The sequence below is a fragment of the Gopherus evgoodei genome, chromosome 7, assembly GCF_007399415.2.
Source record: "Gopherus evgoodei ecotype Sinaloan lineage chromosome 7, rGopEvg1_v1.p, whole genome shotgun sequence".
Taxonomy (NCBI): domain Eukaryota; kingdom Metazoa; phylum Chordata; order Testudines; family Testudinidae; genus Gopherus; species Gopherus evgoodei.
Genome location: NC_044328.1, coordinates 27,170,049 through 27,196,057, shown reverse-complemented (window position 1 = coordinate 27,196,057; position 26,009 = coordinate 27,170,049). Strand labels below are relative to the sequence as shown.

The 26,009-nt window shown below is 39.7% G+C and overlaps 1 protein-coding gene across 1 annotated transcript in view; it reads left to right on the top strand.

Annotated features, from left to right (window-relative positions):
• Nucleotides 1–26,009, top strand: part of TCERG1L (transcription elongation regulator 1 like) — a 230,849-nt gene that overhangs the window by 149,671 nt on the left and 55,169 nt on the right. The window contains exon 5 of the mRNA XM_030570766.1: nt 16,263–16,388. Within this exon, the coding sequence (XP_030426626.1) occupies nt 16,263–16,388 (126 nt within the window). The remainder of the gene's footprint in view (nt 1–16,262; nt 16,389–26,009) is intronic.

Here is a 26,009-nt window from a genome sequence, read left to right as displayed (position 1 = left end):
TATCTAGGTCTCTGGACAGAGCCAGCTTCACGCAGTAGAAAGACTGTATGGAGAAGCTTGATTTCACTTATTCTGGGCACAAGTGCTGGAAACTGATCTGCTGGCTGGGTGCTGCCCAATGGCTACTAGGCCAAAATCACCCACTGGTTAAGCCCAGTGAGGTTGCAAACCATCTACTGTGGGTAGCAAAGGTTCCACTGGAGATGCAATTTAAATGAAAAGTTATATAATGATTAGCATCAGCTTCAACATCAGAATGTGGGCAGGAGTCAACCAGAGCCATTCATGGCTGATGAGCTAGATAAGTCTCTTAACTCCATCAAACCAGGCACCAAAGCAAAGTATGATAACATCTTGTCAGGATTCCTTCAGCATCTTTGACCAAAGGCATCATGGTGGCTCACTAACTTCTGTATATGGGTCATTAATGAGAAGAAAGTACCACACACTAGGCATCAAGCAAAGATTATTGCCATTCTCAAGCTGGGCAAGGACCCTCACAATGTGGCAAGTTACCACCTAATACACTTGCTGTCAGTATGTTTTAACGTGTTTGACTGCTTGATACTCCAACAAATTGCTCCAGAGTTGGACGATGTCTTGCAAGTTGAGCAGGCAAGGTTGAAGAAACGATGTAGCACCTTTGATCAAATCTTGACCTTGACCACCTTTATTGAAAATGGTTTTCAACAAAATTTAAAGACAGGAGCAATCTTACTGGATTTGTCCACTGCTTATGGCATGGTTTGTCACAGAGGCCTTCTGTGTAAACTCTCTTAACTTGCCCCATGTTGAGTGGTTGAAATAGTAGAGCTCTTTCTCCAAAATAGGTGGTTCAGAGTACACATGGTGACTGTTTCAGTTCCTGAAAATGTCAGATTAATGCTCTCCCTCAATGTTGCGTTTTTTCACCAATACTGTTCAATATATACGTCAACGACTTGCCAGTAATGCTCTCATGAAAATTTATTTATGCCAACGACATCTGCTGCAGCTATCAAGCTCAGGCCTTCTCAGAAATTGACATGGTCCTGAATGATGATATGAAGCTCATGGAAGACTACTGTAGTTGATGGTGCCTGCAGCTGAGCTTTTCCAAGATGGTTTCTAGCATACTTCATCTGTATAATTCAAGTGTAAACCACCAATTAAATATTTTCTTAAATGGTGAATGCCTGCAGCATGACCCAAACCCTGTTTACCTCAGCGTGACATTGGATAGGTCATTGAGATACCGCAACCACTTGAAGAAAACAACAGCCAAAGTTAGCACTCAGAACAGTTAGCACAGAAAACTGGCCAGCTCAACCTGAGGGTGTGAGCATCTGGACTCTTAGAACATCAGCTCTTGCCCTTTGCTATTCAACAGCAGAGTTCTGTGTTTCTGTCTGCTGTCGCTTGTCTCACTCTAGGCTGGTCAAGGTAGAGCTTAACAAAGCTATGCACAGTGTTACCACTGTTGTCCAGGCTTCCAATACTTAGTAGCATCCATGAATCGGTTTCAAACAGGACAGGGCAATTATGCGGCAAATCTCTTCAGATGGGGTTTCTCTAACATCCCATGATGTAGATGCGGTCAACTTCAGATTATGTCACATATCATTCACAAGCACCCATTGACTTATTTCAACAGCAGGCTCTTCACCTATCTGATTGGCCTGCTAAACCCAGGGTTGTGAGTTCAGTCCTTGAGGGGACCACTTAGGGATCTGGGGCAAAAATCAGTACTTGGTCCTGCTAGTGAAGGCCAGGGGCTGGACTCAATGACCTTTTAAGGTCCCTTCCAATTCTAGGAGATAGGTATATCTCCAATTATTTTTATTATCAAATGGCTGGGCACACTGTGCATATGCTGAGAGAGGGACCTGTAACCTGAAGGAACAAGAGACACTTATGATCCACCAGACACAACATCCAGAGAAAGCCTACAGAGATTACTATGGAACAGAGAGACAGAGGAACCATTGGGAGGCCAACCTTACAGAGAGGGAAGAGACTGTTTGCTAGACTCTGAGACCAGTAACCAGGAAACAGAGAGAGGGCTGTCTTGATTTGGTTATCTGTTGAGGAGACCAAACTACCTCAAAGACTATGTAACCAACTAACTATAATAAAGACAAGTATCTAGCTGTCTATGTGCTAGCAACCTCTGGCTGAAGTGACAAGGAGTGAGGTCTGGATATCAATTGTTTGTTTTTAATGTTTATATTAAAACATTTCTAAAATAGGGAAGATGTATCATGCACAATGGAACTGGAGTCAGAAGGCCTGTGGGAGGGGATCTTATTGAGGGGACACTGGGAGAATAGACAACAGATGAAGTTTAATAAAATTTAATTTGTTCAACTTTACCTGCATTCAGTTTTACTCTTTTATAATGAAGCAAGTACCTTATATCCTATCTCTTCTAGGGTCTATTAGGGCCACAAGCAACTAGACAGGAGACCTAGCAAAGGTGATAGATCTTCAGGCTCCATGGGCAAAAAATTTTGCCTCTTTAATATTAGTTATAAACAACAATAATGGTGTAAGAGTAATCTATTCTGGAAAAAACTCAAAAAGTGAAAGGCGAAAAAGAATATCTGCTATAATTTTCACACATAGTAGATTGACTTCTCAGTTTCTTGTAACTGTAACCCTTCTACCATGTGGAGCTAGCAGCAACCAGAGCCGGGTTCAAAATCTAGGAGTTCCTTTTCAACAATGCAACACAGAACCGGCTCCGACGAAGTTACTGGGGAAAATTACACACCAGCCCTGGGTGATTCTGAGAGGCTATATTTCCCCACTCGCAAGCACAGTCTGAGTGTAGCAAATAAACTTTTAATGAAAGGAGCAAGTCACCCAACATTAATTAAGGAAAATGCCAGTGGAGCCCATCAGATTATAAACATATATGTTCTGCACTGGTTAACTTGTTTCCTCTGAAATTACTTCATATATGTCCATTAACATTCCCATTCTGGCTGGGAGTCTCCTGTTTTGAGCTGCCGTCTGTAATGCTTCTGCCTAGGGACTTAAAGACATGCTTTAATGCTTTGAGGAACTGGAGCTATAGAATGCTGAGGAGGTATTCTGTGTCGAAGGTATCAAACTCATTCGGAGGAGAGGGCCAGGTTTCCTGTTTAATTATGGTCCCTGGGCTGGGGTATATAATTCAGGACTTCATACTCCTCTCAATCCACAGCAGATCTGTCACTGGTGTCACAGCAAGGTTTGCCCAGGGATGAAGATGTGATACAGTTTTTATGCAATAACTACATTTTTGTTTATTATGGGTGACAACTTTCCCTTGTTGAAGTAAAAATGTGCATTGAATTTAATTGACTGCAATTTCACCCTATTTGTTCAGTCCTTTATTTTCACATTCAGTATCAAACACCAGTGAGAACTCTCCCACCCCTTTTAAACCAGATGTTTTTTCTGATCATTGTTTCTCCTTCTTCCCAAATGTCTTTTCTCTGTTTTTCTTCCTTGTTTCTGTTTTTACACTTTTCCTCTAGTCTTCTTTCTGCATTTTACTCACTGCAGCAAATACCAATTTCCACCCCTGGACAGCTTCATTCCCACCCCTCTTTGCTGATCTTTCAGGGGATGGAACCAAAATAGAATGACGTGTCCTGCAGCTTGAGATTAATAAGGAACAGTGGAGTTCACCTCTTTGAGTCATTGTTTCAGACTGTTTGAAGCCTCAGGCAGAAATTATTTCACATTTGGAGTGTTTCCTCTGCTGACATGAGGGCTAGAAAAATCCTTTTAAAAAGGCTATTGTTCTGCACAATATGAATATGTCAAGCAGGCTGCTCAAATACACCCTGGGAACCAGATCCAACCCAACCCAAGAGTTGAATGTTTGATACTCTGCTCTGTACTGTTTCTTGCAGGTTAGGGCTATGCTATGTTTCCAAGACTCTAACCTCAGAGTTGTAGCCTCGAGCATAGTTCTCCAACCCATCTGTGGCTTTACAGTCAAGCTCTCTCCCTGGCTACAGGAACCAGGCAGGGCAGCCAGACCACTTCCCCACAACACACACAAAGAAGCAAGAGCCCCCACAATGAGATAATAAGTTACTACCCGTTCTATGCACCCAGCAAGGAGCCAGCACCCCAGGCAGAGCATCCCTCAGCTGACAGCAGAACTCCCCAGGAAATGAGCACCTCAATTGCAGATCTCCACCCAGTCCTGGACAAGGGGAAGCCCCAAGGAGCTGTCAGAGTTATTTGGATACTGCCCCGAGGCAACATCAGAGCCAGTCTGGATAATAGAGAAGCCTATGTCCCTAAAACTCATTCAGTGCTGCAACTATGTCGGTCCTAAGTTCTGGTATTCAGATGTTTGCTGTCATTTATGTAAACAAGGTGATGTTTATTTATCAAATATGCAAATCAGGACACTGAGTCATTTGCAATAACTCTTCAGATTTCTGAACCTCCAGCAGATATGGTCTCATTGCTCTCAGTAATGTTTCCCTGAGCATAGTTATACTTACTTATAAGTTGCTTGTATTTTTTAAATAAATGTTAAATACTTCATTATAATTTTGCAACACAATATTCCTTAACTTAATCATAAAATGCTCACTGTATATGTGCGTATGTGTTCGGTTCTTTATGATTTGTGCTTAGGTAATACTCCATTTCTGAAGGTTATATTAAGTTCATTTTGAAAGCTTATGTTACATTATGACATCAAACCAAATCCTTAATGTTTATCTGGCATTTGTATACCAAAGCAATCTATTGCAAAGATTGCTTTTTTATGAGCATGAAGTGCTAAAAATCACAAATATTTATTCCTTAAAGGATATGATTGCCTTACATCAATCAAGTGTATTGGGGTGAGCATAAGATAAACTTAAACTGAACAAGGGGACATGGTTCAGAGACATGAAAAAAAAAAGCCTGAATGAATTGGATGAGAGCTATGAACTAATTTATTCAGTTGTGGTGAGAGCTGTGCTATTAATTTTATTGTAACTAAATGTGAAAATAAATTAACATTAAGAAAAGAGCTAAAGAGACAATGAAACATGGAGAATCATGTCTGAACATACAACATGCACATTGACAGAATTAATAGAATGAACCTCTCAAAAGGTGTATGTATATAAATCATATGGCAAGCTAAAAGAAATAATTAAATATATACCATAACAAATACAGATACACTGATTTCCAAAGTTAGACATACATAATTGTATTATGTATTTATGCATCTCTAATTTTTGTATGCAGATGCCTGATGTGCTTAGATATCTCACCATTTGTGAGCATTTTGTATGCCTAGCTTTGAATTGCTGGCTCATTTATATCTCACACTCTGTGTGGTTAGTATGACACATATGGCAGCTTCCTTTAATATCTTTGAGACACATTTTAAAATTAAGTTTTAGAGTCCATTGTATTAAATAAAAAAGTTATGTGTTATTGTGAACCTGGATGATCAAAGGACTATATTGAACAATATGGCAGACAAGAATGAACTTTGGGAAGTCAAATTCCTGGGAAATATCTAGGGAGAGCTGAATGCAAATTCTCCCCCTCCTGCCAATGATTATGCAAAACCCAGCCCTTTGAAGCTATGCCCTGAGGAGAGGGTCTGTTCCCAGGGTCCCAAGATCAAAGGCCCAATCTGTTTAAAAGAGTGACATGCAGATCCACAGGTATGCTTGTTCTGAGCTGAAGTTGTTATGAATTTGTGATCACAGAAAAAATTTTTTTTGATGAGTTTGAAGGACTGACACCTGCCAGAACTCGAGGTTGGAGTTGAGGTGATCTCTAGTAAACTTATTAGCATGTGTGTAGGGTCTTTTATGGTTTTATATTTTTTTCTGTAATGTAATATAAAGAATAAGTCTGCTTGCTTAGAAAGGGCTATGTAGTAATTTATGCTTGTAGATAATTATGCTGTTTGTAGGCTCTGGAAAGAGAGAAGTATAGATTCTTAGTTAGTGTGACTTGGTAGGGAAATCAGCATTCACAGGGAATTGTGCAGCATGGGAAAACCCAGGCAGGAGAGGGCAGAGAGAGAGGGAGATGGGTCTCTGCCCAAGAGAGGTGACACCTGAGGAGTCAGGAGACTGGAGTGGGTGCCCTTGCTGGGTCACAAAGGGGAAATACAAGTGCACTGAATTGTGATTGTCAGGATAGCCATGGAATGATCTTTATTCCTGCAAACTTGAAGTAAATTGCAAGGCATAGTTGCACTGCATGAGTTTTACATTTGTGACTTTCTCAGATGCATTCTAAAGCAGTTTTCATAAAGTTCTAATTTTTTTTTTTAGGCTGCCTTGCAAGTCGTGATGGCTAAGCCATGACTGAGGTTTAGGTTTTGGGTCAGATTGCTGTTCTCTCACGATTTTGGCCCAGAGATATGGAACTCGCTTCAGACTAGCTGTTCTTGTTAGATTTTCATTATTTGGTGCTATAACTGAACTGTATCCAACTTAGAAAGAAAACCGCAGAGAAAGGTTTAGATCTTCAGATAGGAACCCAAATCTCCTCCTTCCCCTGCAAAATAAATGATGTGAAGGGATAGACTTGATGTTCTGATTCAAGCTCATCTCTAATATTTTTTATTTTGTTCTCCAAATGGAAATACTCCCATTGCTTTTAACTATAGGAAATGAGAATAATTGTTATAAGTGCTTATAATGATATTTCAGCACATCAACAGCAGCAAAACTGTAACTAAGGATTACAGTGCATTTCTAAAAAGATTAAATCAGTGTGGGCAATCAGAAATACCTTATTTTTATTACTTTTTTATAGAAATCTGTAGTTTGAGGGTGTCAAAGGTGAAATAAATGTAAAGGAAGACAGGATATCATACTGCAGGTGATCTGGGCTCAATCGTGCACCCGTCAACATCAATGGCAAAGCTCCCTTTAACTTCAGAGATGCAGGATCAGGCCCGATATATGCATTAAATGTTATCTTATCTCAGGCAAGGTCACCTGGTCAATGCATTAGTTGCATATGGTGGAGGTGCAGGATGGGCCACATGTATCATACCTAAGTTCAAACCCTTTCTTAGCTCACAAGCAAAAAGGTGGTCTCATCCTAATTGCCATTTGTCTACATCATTGAACCACTACTCAGGTTGTCATAATTGGAAGTCATTGTAAGCATTGAAGAACCTAGGCAAAGCTATGTGGGGGAAGACAAGCAAGTGTTATCGGTCAGTTGTAATGAACACTAAGTTCACTCTCATGTTAAACAGAAAAATTAACATGAACAAATAGCACCTGCAAACCTTTTTCCATCAGGAAAAGAATTTGACCTTCTATATTCTTTTCATAGACTAGACTTTCATCAGGTACTGAGAGGTTATTTTTATCATCTGTCTGGGATGAATTTGGATATCTGGTATAGACACAAGCCACTCTGATGTCTCTCAGTCAAAGGCAACAACTGGTTCAGGGAGGTATTAATTCCATGAATGGCAAGCATCGTTTGTGTTCTTGTCTTCTGTGGGTTTTCCATTAGGGAGCAGTTCTGATGGCTTGTGTTTGAGTAGGAGTTGTGCTGGTAGGAGAATATCTGTGGAACTACTCAATCAACTGATGCACCAGCCACACTGGACATGGCCACTTTCCAGCCAGTGGCTCCAATTTCAGTATAAGATATCATGTTTACATTGCACCTCCACAGCCTTCTGTTTTGGAATATGGTCTGTCACTAGGGAATAACCCAGCAATATAGTGTAGTATGGGTTTTCAGGGAATTTGGCTCCTAGAGTCTGCCTGGAAATTATAGGGAAATATTGAAATGTTAATAATATGAGAGAACGAAGCATGACATTTCCCTTCTAACTTTCATAATGAAGCTTGTCATTATCTTGAAAATGACCCTTTTCAATAAATTCAAACTGGTTATCTAGCCTTCCCTGTCTATTCCTTCCTAAGGGAGATAACAAGGAACTCATTATGTACATATTTATTCTTGCCTCACCAAAATTAGAAGAGTCTAGAAGAGTGAATATCATTGTAACCTGTTTCTGTAATTGTTTAAAGTGATAAGAGAAATATTTCCTCCTTGTGATCATTAATACTATTTTACAAAGCTAAAGGAAACAACCTAAAATGTCATCCCTTGTTCTATAATAAATATTATATATTTAATTTCTAAACATGCTTATGTAGTATAAATCATAGCATAGATCTAAATTATAGTTTAAGAAATGGTTTTCCAATAAATGTGAAACAAGATTTTTACTCAATATGTCAGAGGATATGGTAGGAAGGCTTTGTAAGACAGGGGGACACCTTATATGAGTGGTCTTCTGTGGAGATTTCTTGTATATTTAGAGACACCCAAGACTCAGATGGTAGAACCCTTGTGAGCAGAGGGTGTTCCTCAGAGCTACTGTTTCTTCTAAGACCCTGTTCTTATAAAAGTTAATATAAGTATTGTCATTGTCTTCAATGGGAGAAGAGGCAGGCCCTAAAAAGTAATCATCACTGGAATCTCCTCCAACTGGAGAATGGTTTGATATCTTGTTAGTGATTGTCAAGTTCAAAGGCTTCTATATTTAATAAAACACTATTTAAGGTGCCTATTATTATGGTATCTAATTCATCTCTTACGTATGATCTATTTTGGAGACTTCCATTGAGTGTGTCTGTATTAAATTAATTATAGTACATTGCAAAGTGATTCCTTGCTCATGCTACTCAGATGTCTTGTAGGAATTTCTTGTCACTGATTTAATGACTAAAAATAAGAAGGGATAATGAAATGCTTCTTTACTGGAGAATTTCCCACAGCTGCTGGCAATTAAACTTTTCTGCATTTCTCTCAAGTAACCCCTACTAGCTCATCAAGGGTAATTGCTATCAGGCAACTATCCTCCCAAAGGGATGGGAGTAGCAGGAAGAAGACTATGGGCTGTTTCTGGTTAAGCAGACTAGAGAGGTCTTATGGCATCACCGGCTCTCCTATCCCTTTTGCTCCACCAAACATTTCCAGCCTAGCCTGTTCATTTGACCAGTTCCTCCGCTAGCATGTCCTTCCTTTATTCTATGCTGCCCCTTGTGCTTGGAAAGCCCTCCTGAATTAGTCCACAATGACACTGCCCTCTCATCCTTCATATCCCTCAAGCCACACATCTGTTCTGATGCCTACAAGAAATCAGCGAACCATGGATGGCTAAATTGTACAGCATTTAGGAATAGCTAATTCTATTTAGTTATTTCAGATTATTTTGAACCACTATGGACTATGCAGCCATGTGATCTTATTTCTATTACTATCACAATATATGGGCCCTTCCCTTCTAGTGTTTTTCACACTTACTTGTGTGTCTGTGCAACATTAAGTACAGTACAGTGCCAGTTCTGATGTGATCCTTTGGATACTGCCACAATACAAAGATAAAAGTGCACCTTAATGTATAATGCATTCCTTTTCCATGCATTGCATGATTTAAGTCTTTTTCCTTCTGTTTGAATCCTGTTTGATATAAATCTTTGTTTCATATTGAAGACTTGCAGAGTCTCTTTTCTTCCTGCTGCACTAGCTCCCAAGGTATTTAATAAAACAGTGCCATTGACATGCAGCCACTTTGGATCAGAAGGTAACCCCACCACCACCGCCACTGTACAGCATGAACAGAACACAGGCCCAACTCCTACTCTTATGGAAAAGTGATATTGGATCATTAATGTCTTCATGGAGCAGACATGCCTCAGATTTTAAGATCTAAGTTGAAAGTCCCTCGCACAGAGTACACACATGCACAGTATGCAATTTATCCACCTCAGAAGATTGAAAGGCTGGAACTGGGCCTGTGGTTAAAGGAAACTATGTATTCCAAAACTATGTACTACTAATATACCAATAGTTTTAAATGCCAATAGCAAAAGGAGCATACTCATCACTTTGACCCCAAAGTAACTGTCCATCTCTATAGGTTCACATCTTCACTCCTAAATAACTCTGATAGTTCCACAATGCTCTCAGCACATTTGGACTCTCATTTGGTCTATGGTTGTCCCATATTCCTGATGTCTCTTAGAGCTGGAAAGCACCCCTGCTGGGTTGGTGCCACTGGTATCTGCATTGCTTTCACAACACAAAAATGAAACAAAGTTGAAATGAATAGATCACTTTACCTGTGTCCTGTGCCATGTTATGATGTCTTGGAGCCATCCTGGTTTATACTAGTTTACGTTATAAAAATGCATCACCGGGAGTATTCACTGAACTGCAAAAATCTATCCCATCCTTTTAATGCCTTAAATAACTCCTAGCTCTTTCTCAAGTACCTGACATTTTTGGCAGAACATTTATTTATTTATTTATTTATTTTTCCTAGGTGGTTCCTTAGTAAACCCTTTATAACAACTTTTCCTTTCCAGTTTTATAAAGCATTATTACTTTAATAAATTATATATTTTTTGCCATTTCTGCTGCAGTAAAATATCGAGTCTTCTAAAAAATGGAGCACCATTAAAATGACTTACTGTGTTTTTTAAATCCTTTTCACCTGTGAGCAAGGTAGACCTTGTGGTGCTGGTTTGTAGCCTAATATCTGGTGTTCATCTGGGAAAATGTAATTGATAATAGAAGAAATAAGTTATTAAAATAGCAGCTTAAAAACCTGTTAACCGGAAAAGGCAATAAATATTAGTCAGTGATCTTGGAGATGTATTTTTGTAGAGATTCTCGGCCCAGATCATGCGTGCCCAGGTCTGTGCATGGGGATCTTTCACTGCTTCAGAGTGGAGGTGAGACACCTCTGTGGCATAGTCCCCAGTCTCCATATTGAGAGGTGAATTTGGGTGTTAAGCGTTGTTCCCACCAACAGGAAACCAATTAAAGTTAAAGCAGCCTGAACACTCATTACATTTTCAGCAGACTCCTCTGTGCTGTAGAAACCCCTTCAGTAGTTCAAGAGTCTGTGGAAAGTCAAAGAGACCCTGGCAGTTTATCCCTATTGGGAGCCAGAACCCCATTTGTGGCAGGATCATTTTTTGTAAACTGTGCAACAGAAATCAATGAGACTTTCTCTTGGTCCTAGCCCTTCCCATGATGGGTGAGGACAATCTGTCCCTTAGAAACTAGAGATGGACAAAGCCTACAGATCAAATCACCCACTTCATTGCATGCCATAGATCACTACTATACTGTCATAAACAGATAGCTAAGGGTTAATGTCTCTTTCACCTGAAGCATCTGACCAGAGGACCAATCAGGAAACCAGATTTTTTCAACTCTGGGTGGAGGGAGTTTTGTGTCTGAGTCTTTGTTTTCTGTCTGCCTGCTTTCTCTGAGCTTTGGAGAAGTATTTCTGCTTTCTAATCTTTTGTTTCCAAATTGTGAGTACCAAAGAGTTTGTTTCTTTTGTATTTACATGAATATAGTGCTGGAATGCTTTGATTTGTATTCTTTTTGAATAAGGCTGTTTATTCATATTTCTTTTAAGCAATCGACCCTGTATTTGTCACCTTAATACAGAGAGACCATTTGTATGTAATTTTCTTTCTTTTATATAAAGCTTTCTTTTAAGACCTGTTGGAGTTTTCTTTACTGGGAAACTTCAGGGAAGTTGAGTCTGTACTCACCAAAGAATTGGTGGGAGGAAGGAGTCAGAAGGAGATCTGTGTGTGTTGGATTTGTTTGCCTGACCTTGCATACCCTCTGGGTTGCGGGGGTAAGGGAGATTGACTCGGTGATTCTGGTTTCCAGGACTGGGAATGGAGAGGGGGAGTCACTCTGTTTGGATTCGCAGAGCTTGTGTCTGTGTATCTCTCCAGGAGCACCTGGAGGGGGGAAGGGGAAAAGGATTATTTCCCTTTGTTGTGAGACTCAAGGGATTTGGGTCTTGGGGTCCCCAGGGAAGGTTTTTCAGGGGGACCAGAGTGCCCCAAAACACTCTAAATTTTTGGGTGGTGGCAGCAAGTACCAGGTCCAAGCTGGTAACTAAGCTTGGAGGTTTTCATGCTAACCCCCATATTTTGGACGCTAAGGTCCAAATCTGGGACTAAAGTTATGACATGGTGGCAGAGGTGGGATAGACAGAATCCAGAAGCCAGTAGGAATATTATATTTTTCTTTTCTCTGCTAAGGGCTTTTTAGCAGAGAGAAACAGTTTGGTTTTAAAAGGAAACCAGAGAAAATTTTTTTTCTGCTCTCTCTGGCAGTTTGTGGCTTGCATAGTAAGCAAGAAGCCATTAAGAGGCTGTTAAGGGTCTTTTGTCACACAATAGCACTCCCATTAGGAGTCAATTACCAGCACTATATACATGCAAATAAAGTGGTTTTTCTGGTTTGCTTTACATTGAAAACAAAGGGCAAAAGCCCTGTTGCTAGGCAGACCCCAGGAGGCAACAGAGCCTGCAGTTCAGAAGATAAACACCGGAGGGCACCCCAACACAAAAAAACAGGAACCATGCCTACCAAGACAAAAATGGAGGCCGAAGAACAAATCAAAGAAGCTAAACACAGGCGAGAACTGAAAAAAAGACTACAAGAGATGGAGCTGAGAGAAAGAGAAAGAGAGGCAGCCTACAAAAAAGAGCAAGCAGCCAAAGATGCAGACCACCAAAAACAGCTGGAACTCCAGAGGGAAGCGCACTGACAGGCCACGGAATTAGAAAAGGCTAAGCAAAACACAGCCAACCCTAACAACCCTGCGCCAATGATTGTTCCACAGCACAGAAAATTTCCCACCTACAAGGCAGGTGATGACACTGAGGCCTTCTTGGAAAATTTTGAAAGAGCCTGTCTTGGGTACAGCATCCCTGAAGACCAGTACATGGTAGAATTGAGGCCACAGCTCAGTGGACCTTTAGCAGAGGTGGCAGCTGAAATGCCTAAGGAGAACATGAACGACTATAAACTTTTTCAAACCAAGGCCAGATACAGAATGGGAATAACCCCGGATCATGCCCGTCGGCGTTTCAGAACCCAAAAGTGGAAACCAGATGTGTCATTTCCCAAACACGCCTACTACGTTGGAAAAAATTATGAGGCCTGGATATCAGGACACAATGTTAAAACCCTGGAAGAACTGCACCTCCTCATACAAATGGAGCAGTTCTTGGATGATGTTCCTGAGGACATAACACGGTACATACAAGATGGAAAACCCAAAAATCTCACTGAGGCGGGGGAGATTGGAGCCAAATGGATGGAAGTGGCAAAAAGCTACGGTCAAGGGGAACAAATACCCCAGGGGGCACACCGACCATAAACCCTACAACCGAGGACAGCCAAGGACCCCACATACAACCCAAGTAAAGCCACAGATGCCCTATTCTTCCACCTCACCAGTCTCCAGTAACTCACCTCGGCCCAGTGACCCATCAGATGAAAGATGCTTTAAGTGTAATAAACTGGGACATATCAAGGCCAACTGTCCAAAGAACACCATGCAAGTGCAATTCATTACACCACCATCACACCAAAGATCCCCAGGCCCGGATGCCTCTCAAATACCCTTAGAGCGAAGGGAAAATTTGAGAGTAGGAGGAAAGAAGGTTACTGCATGGAGAGACACGGAGGCACAAGTGTCAGCTATCCACCAATCCTTCGTTGACCCCAAATTCATCAACCCAAAGGCCAAAGTTACAATTTACCCCTTCATGTCACAAGCGGTAGACTTGCCTACAGCTGAACTGCCTGTCCAGTACAAAGGCTGGTCAGGAATGTGGACTTTTGCAGTCTATGACAATTATCCTATCCCCATGCTACTGGGGAAAGACTTGGCCAACCAGGTGAAGCAGGCCAAGAGAGTGGGAATGGTTACACGTAGCCAAACCAGGCAAGCTTCCAGACCCATTCCTGTTCCTGAGCCATCCACAAAGGCCCCGTCTGTGTTACCAGAGACCCAGACAGAGGTAGTGGACCCGGATTCCATTCCTACCACTGAAACAGCCACAGCACCTCCAGTCCCAGGCCCAGAACTGGAACAGCAACCAGCACCAGCAATTGCAACCACAGCTTCAAACTCAACGCCAGAGGGCGCCAGCGAGCCAGAACTGGCAGAAGCAACATACAGCCATACCCAAAAGGCTCAGCCAGAGCCTGAAATACCCTCAGGTGCACCAGCGGAGAGCGGTTCACCAGCAACGGAAACAACCCCATCACCTACATCGCTTCCAGAGGGACCAAGCCCAAGTCCCCAGTCTGAGAAAAAACTGGTGACCCCAGCCTCAAGGGAACAGTTCCAGACTGAGCAGAAAGCAGATGACAGCCTTCAAAAAGCTTGGGCGGTGGCACGGAGCACCCCACCGCCTCTCAGCTCTTCTAATCGATCCCGGTTTGTTATAAACCAAGGATTTTTATACAAGAAAATTCTTTCTGGTGGACACCAGGAAGAATGGCAGCCGCAAAAACAGTTGGTGGTTCCAACTAAGTACCGGGGGAAGCTTTTAAGCTTAGCCCATGATCATCCCAGTGGCCATGCTGGGATGAACAGAACCAAAGACCGGTTGGGGAAGTCCTTCCACTGGGAGGGGATGGGCAAGGACGTTGCCAAGTATGTCCGGTCTTGTGAGGTATGCCAAAGAGTGGGAAAGCCTCAAGACCAGGTCAAGGCCCCTCTCCAGCCACTCCCCATAATTGAGGTCCCATTCATTCCCAGAATTTGCCCAAAGGTGTGAGTGATTCAATTACTGTGGCTTTCACCACTTTCTGGAGCAGTTTCTCTCAGTCAAATAATAGATCTCACTATTGACTCCTGAATATCAAAGCTGGAGGAGGTGGGGGGGACTTACTGGATTTTCAGCAGGAGTAGTTTATTCTATACTCTTTGCATGAACAGCTTTTATAAAATCCGTTAGGGGATATGTATGCTAAGCAGCAGAATATACACATAATCTTTTTTTTTTTTTGTTACTTTAAATTGACTGTTTCCAGAAGTGTGACCCTTTGAACATGCCAAATCTCTTCAGTTGTCTGTGGCTAGGATGCATTATGCATCTTTGACTACTGAGTTCTAAAGTTCTTGTGGTTCTAATTATAAAAGTATGTAAAAGTCCTAACATTATTTTTGTATATGCTTATTTACATCTCAGATATGAATAAGAAATACCAGACTGAGTTGCTGCCAAAGGTATAAACAATCACAAATACTACTTTTTAAGGAATAAGTGTGATTTAAGATATATCATTTATTTTGTGAAATGGTGGTTATAGTCAACAGCATGATCAATATTTTATATGTTAATAGTTTTGCTTATTAACTTTCCTTCGAAAACTTGTAATCAGAGAGTCAAAAGACTCCAAGTGTGTTTATGGATTCTCGCTACAACAAAGAGCAAGTACTACAGAAATATTCCACACAAACTACTGTATAATATAGAAAAAGTGGGGTTGACAACTACCCCAAATACAGTTATACTACTCAGTGAAGCAAAAGACTGGAAAAATCTGGTCATACTATATTATGCTTGGCCAGAGTAGACATTATATGAGTAAACTCACACATAGCTCAAAATTAATACTTAATTTTAACAGTGAATTTTGCAGTAGCTCTAAATTGAAATGTATCTTAAGGTCTAAGTAGCTCAGTTTTAATTAGCATAGATTTGGCAATGGAGCTGAGCAACAGCGACTAATTCATCATAAAAAATGTATTTGATTCATTTAGACTTTCTCCATTTTTGAAGTGTCTGAGAAGGTTGTGATTTTCTTGGAGGTACTCTTGTTTTAAATCGGCAAAGAGTCCTGTGGCACCTTATAGACTAACAGACTATAAGGTGCCACAGGACTCTTTGCTGCTTTTACAGATCCAGACTAACACAGCTACCCCTCTGATACTTGTTTTAAATCATTAGTGAAATAATTTTGGAGAATAATTCTTGGCCAGAAGCAGTTCACTGTGAGTAATCCGCATTAGAAAATAGAGCTGTGTTGGGTAGTCATGATGGGCAAATAGGTTACTTGGTGTATTCTGTTTCTTGATTGAATGAGTGTATTCCTGAAAATTTGCTTCCTGGCAAAACTGTTCCATGTTAACTAATTCAGAATCACCTTCTGTGATTATTCTCCAATATTTGCTTAAAATTCAGTCTCTATGAACATCTCAGCCAGTGAATATAGCAAACACAAAAAGGGGCATGAACACAGTGAAAATAAACTAGTTTAAACATTCAAATGATTATTCAGAAAAATGCTTTGAAGTATTTGCCCAGTTATATTTAACGACAACTGAATAAAGTCATTTTGAAATTAGATTGCACAAGCAAAGTCAATTTTTAGTAAATTTATTTAGTGGGGAAAAAAGTAATGTTTTCCTTATGGTCTGTATGCAGGTGCTGCTTCCAGAGTGGATGCTCATATGACTCCTTTGATGCCAACGCAAGTCACCAGGGTTGCTGCTGTATCTACACCAGCTGTGACTTTCATGGCAACCAATTTCGTGGATCAGACATTAACAGGTGTGTGTAGGTTTCAGTGTACTTATTATATTACTAAACCATATGTTCCGTATTTCTGTACTTGTGACCAAATCATGTTTCCCATACTGCATAGTAATGCAAAACTGAAAAAAATGCTGTGCAAATTCTACAGAATTTACTCTGGTTAATTAGGAGTTTTTTCAAAATATTTTAGATCTTGTTTTTCCTGTCTGGCCCTTGGCAGCAGCTTTGCATTTGGTGGTGCAAAAGATTAATTTCTGGAGCCATCCTTAGGCCTCTCATGTTCCACGTCGGTAGTGCTCACAGGGATTGCAGATATAATATAACCACCATGTCATAGTTGGTCTATGGAGTCAGACTGTCAGAAACTGCAGAGGATGCTTTTTGATGTGCCACACTGGTCCAAGTATTGTGTCCACAGCCATCTAAATGTGCATGTATTTGTAGGTGAGAGGATGTGGTTGGAAGGAGGGGAGCTGGTCCTTCCCAAAGGTGTGAAAGATCCTTGAGGCTTTGTCTCAATTCATATTTACATATGGCAAGTCATAGTGAAAGGGAGACTGGAATTTGATGTGAAATTGTAATTATAGTTTTCTAACTATGTGAAATACTGGCTAACTGACCATGAATTACAGCTGCATTTTAGTGTAGGATGACTGATTTTGGACTAAGCAAAGTGCTTTCTCTTCCTTATTAGAATGAGGGGATGAATTGAACTGAAGCACCTCATGATGCTGGAAGAACAGATAAGCCATAGGTTCTCCAGCATGTCCATACCCTGACCCAATGTTACAACAGAAAAAACTTGCAAGAACTCCCCTCCTCCAGCTAGCATAAAGGAAGAGAAAGTGTTTGAAAGTAGTTGCAACCCCACACGCCCACCACCACTTGGACATGTCGGTAAGCACATGTTCTAGGGCATATTTTTGATAGTTTCTAGTCCTGGTGTAATTATATCAGATCTCTTATATTTAAGCAATATTAGCACAAAAAATGTGTTGCACGCAAAGATGTAGAGTGAGATGGTCACATTTCAGAAGCTGATCTACTTTTTTGTGCTCAGAAATTACAGTGCAGCCATGTTCAAGTCACCTAAATCGTGCTGGTAAAATACACCCAGGATGAAAATTAAGGTCTGGAGTAGGCTGGGCTGAAGGTTTGTCCCATGGAATTGATAATTATGGGCTGTTCTACACAAATACTTTAATGGAATCATAGGTTCCCCTGAAGAGGAGAGTTGACTATTTTCTTGCTATGTCTGTCCCCAGATAAGATCTTCTGATTTATTTGTGATTGCACTGAATATTCTCTCTGTCTGTCTTTCTTACACATGTCTACACACAGTTTTCAGGCATTCGTCATATTTTCATTGTGAGATCTTTTGGAAAACTTCAAAGACGTTTGTGTGTGTTTCCTTTTTGATGTATTTTAACTCAAATGTGTTTGTCTTTCTTCAGTCATTATCCACTCTTCAGAAGTTTAGCTGCTTTCATCACCTGCAGAGTTATGTTGGAGACCCAAAAAACTCCTGCATGTGAATCATTAAGAATGAGAGGACTGTGCTAAATTGTGTTATGTTTCCTTATTGAAAGCAAATCCTTTGGAGTAAATAGATTTTAATACTGTTTAAGGAATGCACTGAAAGTAAGATGAACGTTTACTCAGAGTCTTTCTGATTTGTAGTTGTGTAGTCAATTGCAGGTGGGTAACAAGATTTATAGTTGTTCTGAGACCCCATTAATAATCTTCTTATTGACAGACTGAAAAACAACCAACCTCCCCATTTTATCCATCATAATGTTTGGTGATTTGATTGTATAGAGCCTTTTTTGTGACTATCAATATTTTCTGTAAGTCTGGTGTGACATTTGTTCAATTGGTTTCCTCAATCAAACAAGCACTATTGCAACAGGCTCATTGAAATGTAATAGGTGTATAACAGCATTCATTACATTTTTCCACTTACCCACGTAATGTAAGTAAGATGAGCATTATACTTTTACTTCCAGTTTTTTCTTATAAATATATAATTCATTCATCTTTTCCAGTTTTTCTTGTTTGATTTCCTGGTAATTTCAGTGAAAGAAAGCCATGCCATGAGTTATTCTTTAATATTATCCAAGATGACACAACAGTATTTCCATGGATTACTACAAGTTAGCACTTTCAGTGATCCTTGTGTTCAATGGAAAAATCAAATTAATAACAATAAGCAATAACAATTCACAATTGTGCAGGGTCTTTCACCCACTAATCTCAAAGTGCTTTACAAAGATGGTTAAATACGATTATCCTCATTATGCAGATGAGTCACAGAAAGGTAAAATGACTTGCCCCAGGTCAAAAAGTGACTAAGTAACAGAGCTGAGAACCCAAATCTCTTACCATTGAGTGTGATGCCATATGAAAGTTTCTGTTTGAAGAAATATAGAAGGTGACATGCACGAGATCTGTGCAATGCTCTCTTGATTGTTGAAAGGGCTTCTAGGCTATTAGATTACACTTACCTGTGGATCATTTTGTTCCCTTTCTCCCCGGCTGAGATCCATCCATATGTGTTAGGGAAACTCCATCTATAGATCTCCCTTTTTTTCCCATCAAAAGTGTACAGGGAGCTTATTGGACCTTGCCTGCCTGGACCCTAGAAAGAAGTGAAGAGAGGGAAAGCAGTATACCACTTTGAGGTGTTTGCAAAGGAGTCAGAGGAACCTCCATTTTAAAAGTTCCCATCTATGCAGGATACAGAACAAAGGGGAGAGAAAACATCCCTAAAAAGGTCAGAATTTGAATCTTTATAAAACAAAAGAAAACATACATCTTCCAGGGAACTAGATATCTCTTTCTTAGTGGTGCAAAGAATCATGTATATATAGTCTAGCTAGGGTGATAACTGTACTGTGCTGCACTTCCTGTATTCTGACTGTACTAAAGTAATTCTTTATATCATTGCCAAGTTTGAACATTTTCAAACCTTGAGTAAATGCATATATGAAGTGATCTCTAAAGGCAAAGAATTAAAATAGATAGAAGGAAATACTTTTGTCATAAACAGATGGTTAAGGGTTAATATCTCTTTTACCTGTAAAGGGTTAAGAAACTCAGTAAACCTGGCTGACACCTGACCAGAGGACCAATAAGGGGACAAGATACTTTCAAATCTTGGTGGAGGGAAGTCTTTGTTTGTGCTCTTTGTTTTGGGGGTTGTTCGCTCTTGGGACTAAGAGGGACCAGACGTCAATCCAGGCTCTCCAAATCTTTCTAAACCAGTCTCTCATATTTCAAAATTGTAAGTAACAGCCAGGCAAGGCGGATTAGTTTTATTTTTGTTTTCTCAACTTGTAAATGTCCTTTTTTGCTGAGAGGATTTTACCTCTGTTTGCTGTAACTTTGAACCTAAGGCTAGAGGGGGTTCCTCTGGGCTATACGAATTTGATTACCCTGTAAAGTATTTTCCATCCTGATTTTACAGAGATGCTTTTTACCTTTATTCTTTAATTAAAAGCTTTCTTTTTAAGAACCTGATTGATTTTTCCTTGTTTTAAGATCCAAGGGGATTGGATCTGGACTCACCAGGGATTGGTGGGGGAAAGGAGGGGGGATGGTTAATTTCTCCTTGTTTTAAGATCCAAGGGGTTTGGATCTGTGTTCACCAGGGAATTGGTGAAGTCCCTCAAGGCCACCCAGGGAGGGGAGAGTTTGGGGGGGACAGGAAGTGCTCCAGACACTGACTTCTGGATGGTGGAAGTGTACCTAAGATCTAAGCTAGTAATTAAGCTTAGAAGTGTCCATGCAGGTCCCCACATTTGTACCCTAAAGTTCAGAGTGGGAAAGGAACGTTGACAACTTTCCTACACAGTGTGTAACTAATCTGTGGAAATTCCCTGCCATGGGCAAATACTTTGGGGGAATTCAAAAAGCAATAGATCTTTTAACGTTTGCAACCAGACGTGCAAGTGTCAAAATGTCACAAGGATTATAAACTTTCATGCTGGGCAAATAATTTGAGGAGATACGAAAGGGAAAATATAGTGTAACGTCTTCTCAATGTTTTTTTTTTTCCACACAAAACACTGTAGCATGACTGAGCTAGTGCTCTGAGTAGACTTTTCCCTGAAACATCAAATACTTGCCACGGTGGTAACCAAGGTACCAAAAAAGGGCCCTGATCCTGAAAAAGACCAAAGCTTGTGCCTAAATCCATATATATGAGTGGTTCCATTGATTTAAATAGATAGGGCTGCTTACATCTAAAAAGTTAGTCATATGCTTATGTATTAGTAAGATCAGAGACTAGACACAAACCAGTGACATCTGTTCTGGTACAGCTATGTTTCTCTGGTAATTATATTTCATAACCATACACATTTCAATAATTCAATGACCAATACTAAATATACCTTTCTTTATCGTGACTGTCATTGACAGAGGGGAGCTGCATTGTCTGTAGGCAAGAATACTAAAACCTTGATAATTCAAATGTCATGGGGTACAAGTGAATACATTAGAGTATTGAGGTTCTATAACTGAGGAGAATTTGAATGTGATTAATAGACTTTGGGAATATGACACTGTTTTAGATAACTGAAGTGCATATAATCCAGATTTTACTGTACTCTAGTGACAGATTCACTAGCCTCACTCACTAGAACATTTTTAAATTCAAATTATATTCACCACAAATATTCTGTAGAACACTGTACAACAATCTACATAGATAATACTGATTTTTTTCCCTTCATCACAAGTAACACTTAGAGGCCCATTAGTAGCTTTTCCTTCTGTCAAAATACAAGTCTAAATAAGGAATTTTACAATGGTGATAGCCACAGCATAATAAAACTCACTTTCTTGAGTCAGTGCTAAAACAGGAGAGATGGTCCTCTGAAAAGTTTATTCATTTATCAGACTTCTAAGAGACATGATATATAACTGACCGCATACAAATACAGTATGCTTAGTTATTTCAACTGGATTGCATCTAAGTAAAGCCCCATCTAATTCTAGAAATACCTTTAAAATCATTAGGGTGAATATGTATTATTGTAATGAGTTATATCTCTAAATTTTCTGTTAGCAGCTGGGATTGGGAACTATTTTATTCTATTCTGTTCTCATCTATTCTGTTTTACATAGGTTCTTGTACCACTATAGTTACTGTAGTATCTGAGTGCCTTTTTCTACTGTATTAAGTAATGTGACTAACAGCTGTCACATGTGGTTTGTTCTTTGTCTCCCCTTCTTCCTGGGGGAAGAATTGTGTGCTCAGTGTAGTGTTTTGTTTTAATAAAGTTTTGGGTTTTTTTTAAATGTATGTGTTGCACTTAAAACAGAAGGTGGTGAGATTTGTGATGACCCTTCATTCCTGGAGGAGTTAATTCCACAGTCTGACCGGCTCACAAGAAAGCTCTGTCCCCTGCACAGATGAGTGTTATCCTTGTGGTAAAAAGAACTAGGAGTACTTGTGGCACCTTAGAAACTAACAAATTTATTTGAGCATAAGCTGAAAGTAAGATGAATGTTTACTCAGAGTCTTTCTGAAGCCCACTTCATTAGATGCATGAAGTGGAAAATACAGTAGGAAGATATCTCTCTATCTATCGATATGTACAGAGAACATGATTATTATATACAGAGAACACCCTAATCTCAGTACAAAAGTTTTTTTTTCCTCTTGCTGATAATAGCCCACCTTAATCAATTAGTCTCATTAGAGTTGGTATGGCAACGCTCATTTTTTCATGTTCTCTGTATATATCTATATCTTCTTACTATATTCTCCATGGCTACTACTCTGGATCCTCGTGGTAGAAAGTCCTGTTGTACCTGAGTAGAAGAGTTGTTAACCACAGTAGTCTTCATCCCAGAAGTTTAGGTGATCTAAAAGATGGCCTGAGCCCACACCACTGAAAGCTTTGAAGATTAGGACCAGTATCTTAAACTGGATATTGTCTTGGAAGTCAGCATAGAGAGTGGAGGACAGCATGTCAACAAGAATTATCAAAGGGCTGAATCGCAGCCTAAAGACTAGCTTGAACTATTTTTCTTCTGTCTTGAAAAGAGTGTAGGAAGGATCCGGGGGTGAGAGGGATAGTATGATGAAATGAGAGAAGAGATGCAGAAAGGGAAATAATATATATGGCTTTATAGATGCAAGAACTGGATGATAATAAAGCTGTCTAAGGAATCTCAGATCTGAGGGTCAGCATATAAGATGGTGTAAATAGGCCATGCTCTATTGTTTTCATTGATGCTTTTCTGCTTTACCACCAGCTGAAGATCTAGTCCTGAATCATTACAGTTAATTAGCATAAATGATAGGAATAGCATGCATTCGCATGAATGCTGCCTTTCCTACTTGGGTTTGTTTTCCCCTTTTGGGTAAAATACGTAGCTCCTATAGTCCTATTGTTAATAAAATGTGTACAAACATTATCACATACTATTAGCAACATACTGTTAGCAGCCACGATAATGTTGCTGATACAATCTTTACTTTTACACTGTTAAAATATATTATTCATTCAACTCTATCTGCAAGAAGTTGGAGAAATCAGTTATTGTTTTTGCAGTTTTCAGTATGCCAGTAGGTGGCAGTAAAGCAACTACAGCAGTATATCGTTAATTAAGGTGATAAGTTTAGAAAAAATGTCTGATTATGCTGAAAATATATAATGGCATCATTAGTGTTATACTGTGGAATATTGTATAAACTTATTCAAATAGAAGTGGAAAAAGAACTGATTAAAAGAGGAAGAATAAATCTATAGAAGAGAAGCATACCAACTTGAAGACAGGATAAACGTGCATCTTTTTTGATGTCCTTCATTTCAATAGATTCCCCATATACACAGTGCAGGCTTCCTTCCCACTGTGTAGAGTGGATTCTCTAAACCTTACTTTCCTATTTGGCAAATCCAGTTCTAATGGATTGTTTTTCTAGTTCTTAGGCTGCCTTATTAGTTCAGCATGACTTGAGCTGAAAGAACAGTTCTCAGCTAGATGTACTCTAGTTCTACTGCAATTTTTGAGGGTCAGATGCAGGGATCACTTGGCTGAAATTCTATGCCTGTGCTGTACAGAAAGTTAGAATAGAGTGTTATGAGGGTTTCTTATGGCTTTAAAATCTGTGAAACATGCAGTGAGTCTGGTGAAGTTATGTTTATGAATGGTTTGTTGTCAGAATGTTGAGTTCCTTCACTATTCAAAACTGTTTTCCAAAAGTTTTGTGCAAAGGTATTGTCATATGGGGTCTCTCATGTGGGCAGAGTCAGAGTCCACAGTAACGGGACAGGAGTCAAGAGTCAGCTGGGTCAGGTTACTGGAAGATCAGATGCAGTAGGCAAACTGGAGATCAGAATCACGAGTCAGGAACCAGAGTCAGGTCAGGTGAGGATACCAGTGGGTCAGAGACAGAAGACAAACTGGAGCTTGGGAACCACAAGTTGGATGCCAGAACTTTCAGAAAATAATTCCTAGAGCGTAGCTTTTAGAAAAAACATCCAATCTTGCACGCACACACAAAATCTAATCTTGAATGTTACCATCCTGGATCATACTTCCTCTCTCCACCACCCCATTCCCATGAGCAGGACTGTAGAATTTTAGGATATTTTAAAGCTTTTCAATTCCTCCTTTCCACAAGGAAAAACATTACATTTGGCTATATATGTGGAATGTGACAACCAGGTTACTTCTGACAGAAGAAAAGAAAGAGAGACACAAAGTTCTGGAAGCCATACTTATTGCTTAACATTCAACTCCCTCTTATTGCTTTCACATAAAGTCATTGTTCTTCGTGAGTATGTGTATAATCCTATCTGCAGTCACATATCTTCCATTTGAGTATATAGTGCTGATGCCAGGATTCTGTCTGGAGTGGGAGATATTTGGGTGGAGCGAAGGTTAGATACCCATATATACAAAAATACAAGAAAAACAAGAACATTGGCTGAATTTGTAGGCCTCCACTTTTTGTCACCATGTCAGTATCTCGGCAGTGATTTAGTAATCGTGTGTGCTCTCAGTCTTAGCTGCTTGGGATGTAGTCATATCTTTGTGTATCTCATTTGATTAATTCCTGCAATTTCAGGTCTAGGAACAAAGTGTTGAGGAGTTGCTGAGTTAAGTGTCCCATCCCATATTCAAAAATATTTCATATATGCAGGGCTGGCTCCAGGGTTTTTGCGCCCCAAGCAGTGGAAAAAAAAAAGAAGCCGCAATCGGTGGCAGCTCCACGGCGCTGCTTTCTTCTTCGGCAGCAATTCAGTGGCAGGTCTTTCCCTCTGAGAGGGACCGAGGGACTTGCCACTGAAGAGCCCGACGAGCCATCCCTACTCCTTTGCCACCCCAAGCACCTGCTTGCTGAGCTGGTGCCTCGAGCCGGCCCTGCGTGTATGTACCAAATGAATTTATTATATTTACCAATTAAATTACAACTGTGACTGTTTAAACTTACTAATGCCTTCTTTCTTTCTTTTGAGCTCCGCATACACACTTATAAATATATGCATTATATATATAAATATGTCTGAATAAGAAACAAAAAGATCTTAACCAATTTTAAACCAGAACAGTGATTAATACTCAATAAAACATAAAACAGCTTCTTCCTTGGATTATCCAAGTCAGAAGGAAGAACTGGAGGAAGGGCTATTGTGATTTCCACCTAAACTGGGAGGGAAAAAATCACAATCTCCATTTTATTAGGCATTCATGTACAAAAGATTTTGCCTCACGTTTTCTTGCTTCTGATTATAATTATGTAATTAGGAGTATTTTGTTACTTTATCTTATAGTCATCTAGTGTCTTGACTATTCCATCATGAAATGTCTGTTTTCCACACAGGGATTATTTCATGACAAAAGCATCAGAGTTTGTGGAAGAGCACAAAGCCAGGAGTACTTAGACATGTTATATTTTACACTAGCGCTAGCCCTCAGAGAGCTCTAGAATAAGTTCTGCTGTGCTAGAATAGGCACAGCACCGGAGGCAATTATGTGTGTAAAAAGCCTAGAGTAGTCAGCTTAATCCACATGCCTCTGAAGCTGCCGCAAAATCAATGTCTGTTAAAGGAGTACCTACTACAAAAGGAAATTTCTCCAGCTTTTTCAGCAGACACATTAAGGATATTTAATTTAAAAATCCCTATCAGTGGGGTAGGAATTTATAAATAACACCTTTTGTTTGTCCATTGCTTCTGCAGTTTCAGATAAAAAGGTGAACGTCTGGGATTTCACTAGTAAAATACAAGCAGAGAACTAAACCTATTGTGGTATTGAAAATAAAGAGAAAACAAATAACCATAAGATGGCTTTGAGGCTGACACTGAAGAGAGAATCAAACTAATGGAAAGATATCATAGAGCAGAGCTAATGGACAGGATGACTTTGTGAAACAATTCAGAAGAAATTGCAAATCTGAGAAAGATTTCAGAGGTGTCAACTCTAGAACAGTGATAACATAATATCAGAATTGAGTCTGGATTAGGTTCTCATAAGTGAATCCTCCATATTTCTCTAATGATTGTGAGAGTCATCTTGTATATTTCTCTAATGATGGTCAGAGTCAGCTTGGATTCTCAAATGTCACTTCTCTCTAGTTTTGTTAACAAACAGGTTTTGAAGGGTTTTTTTAATCTT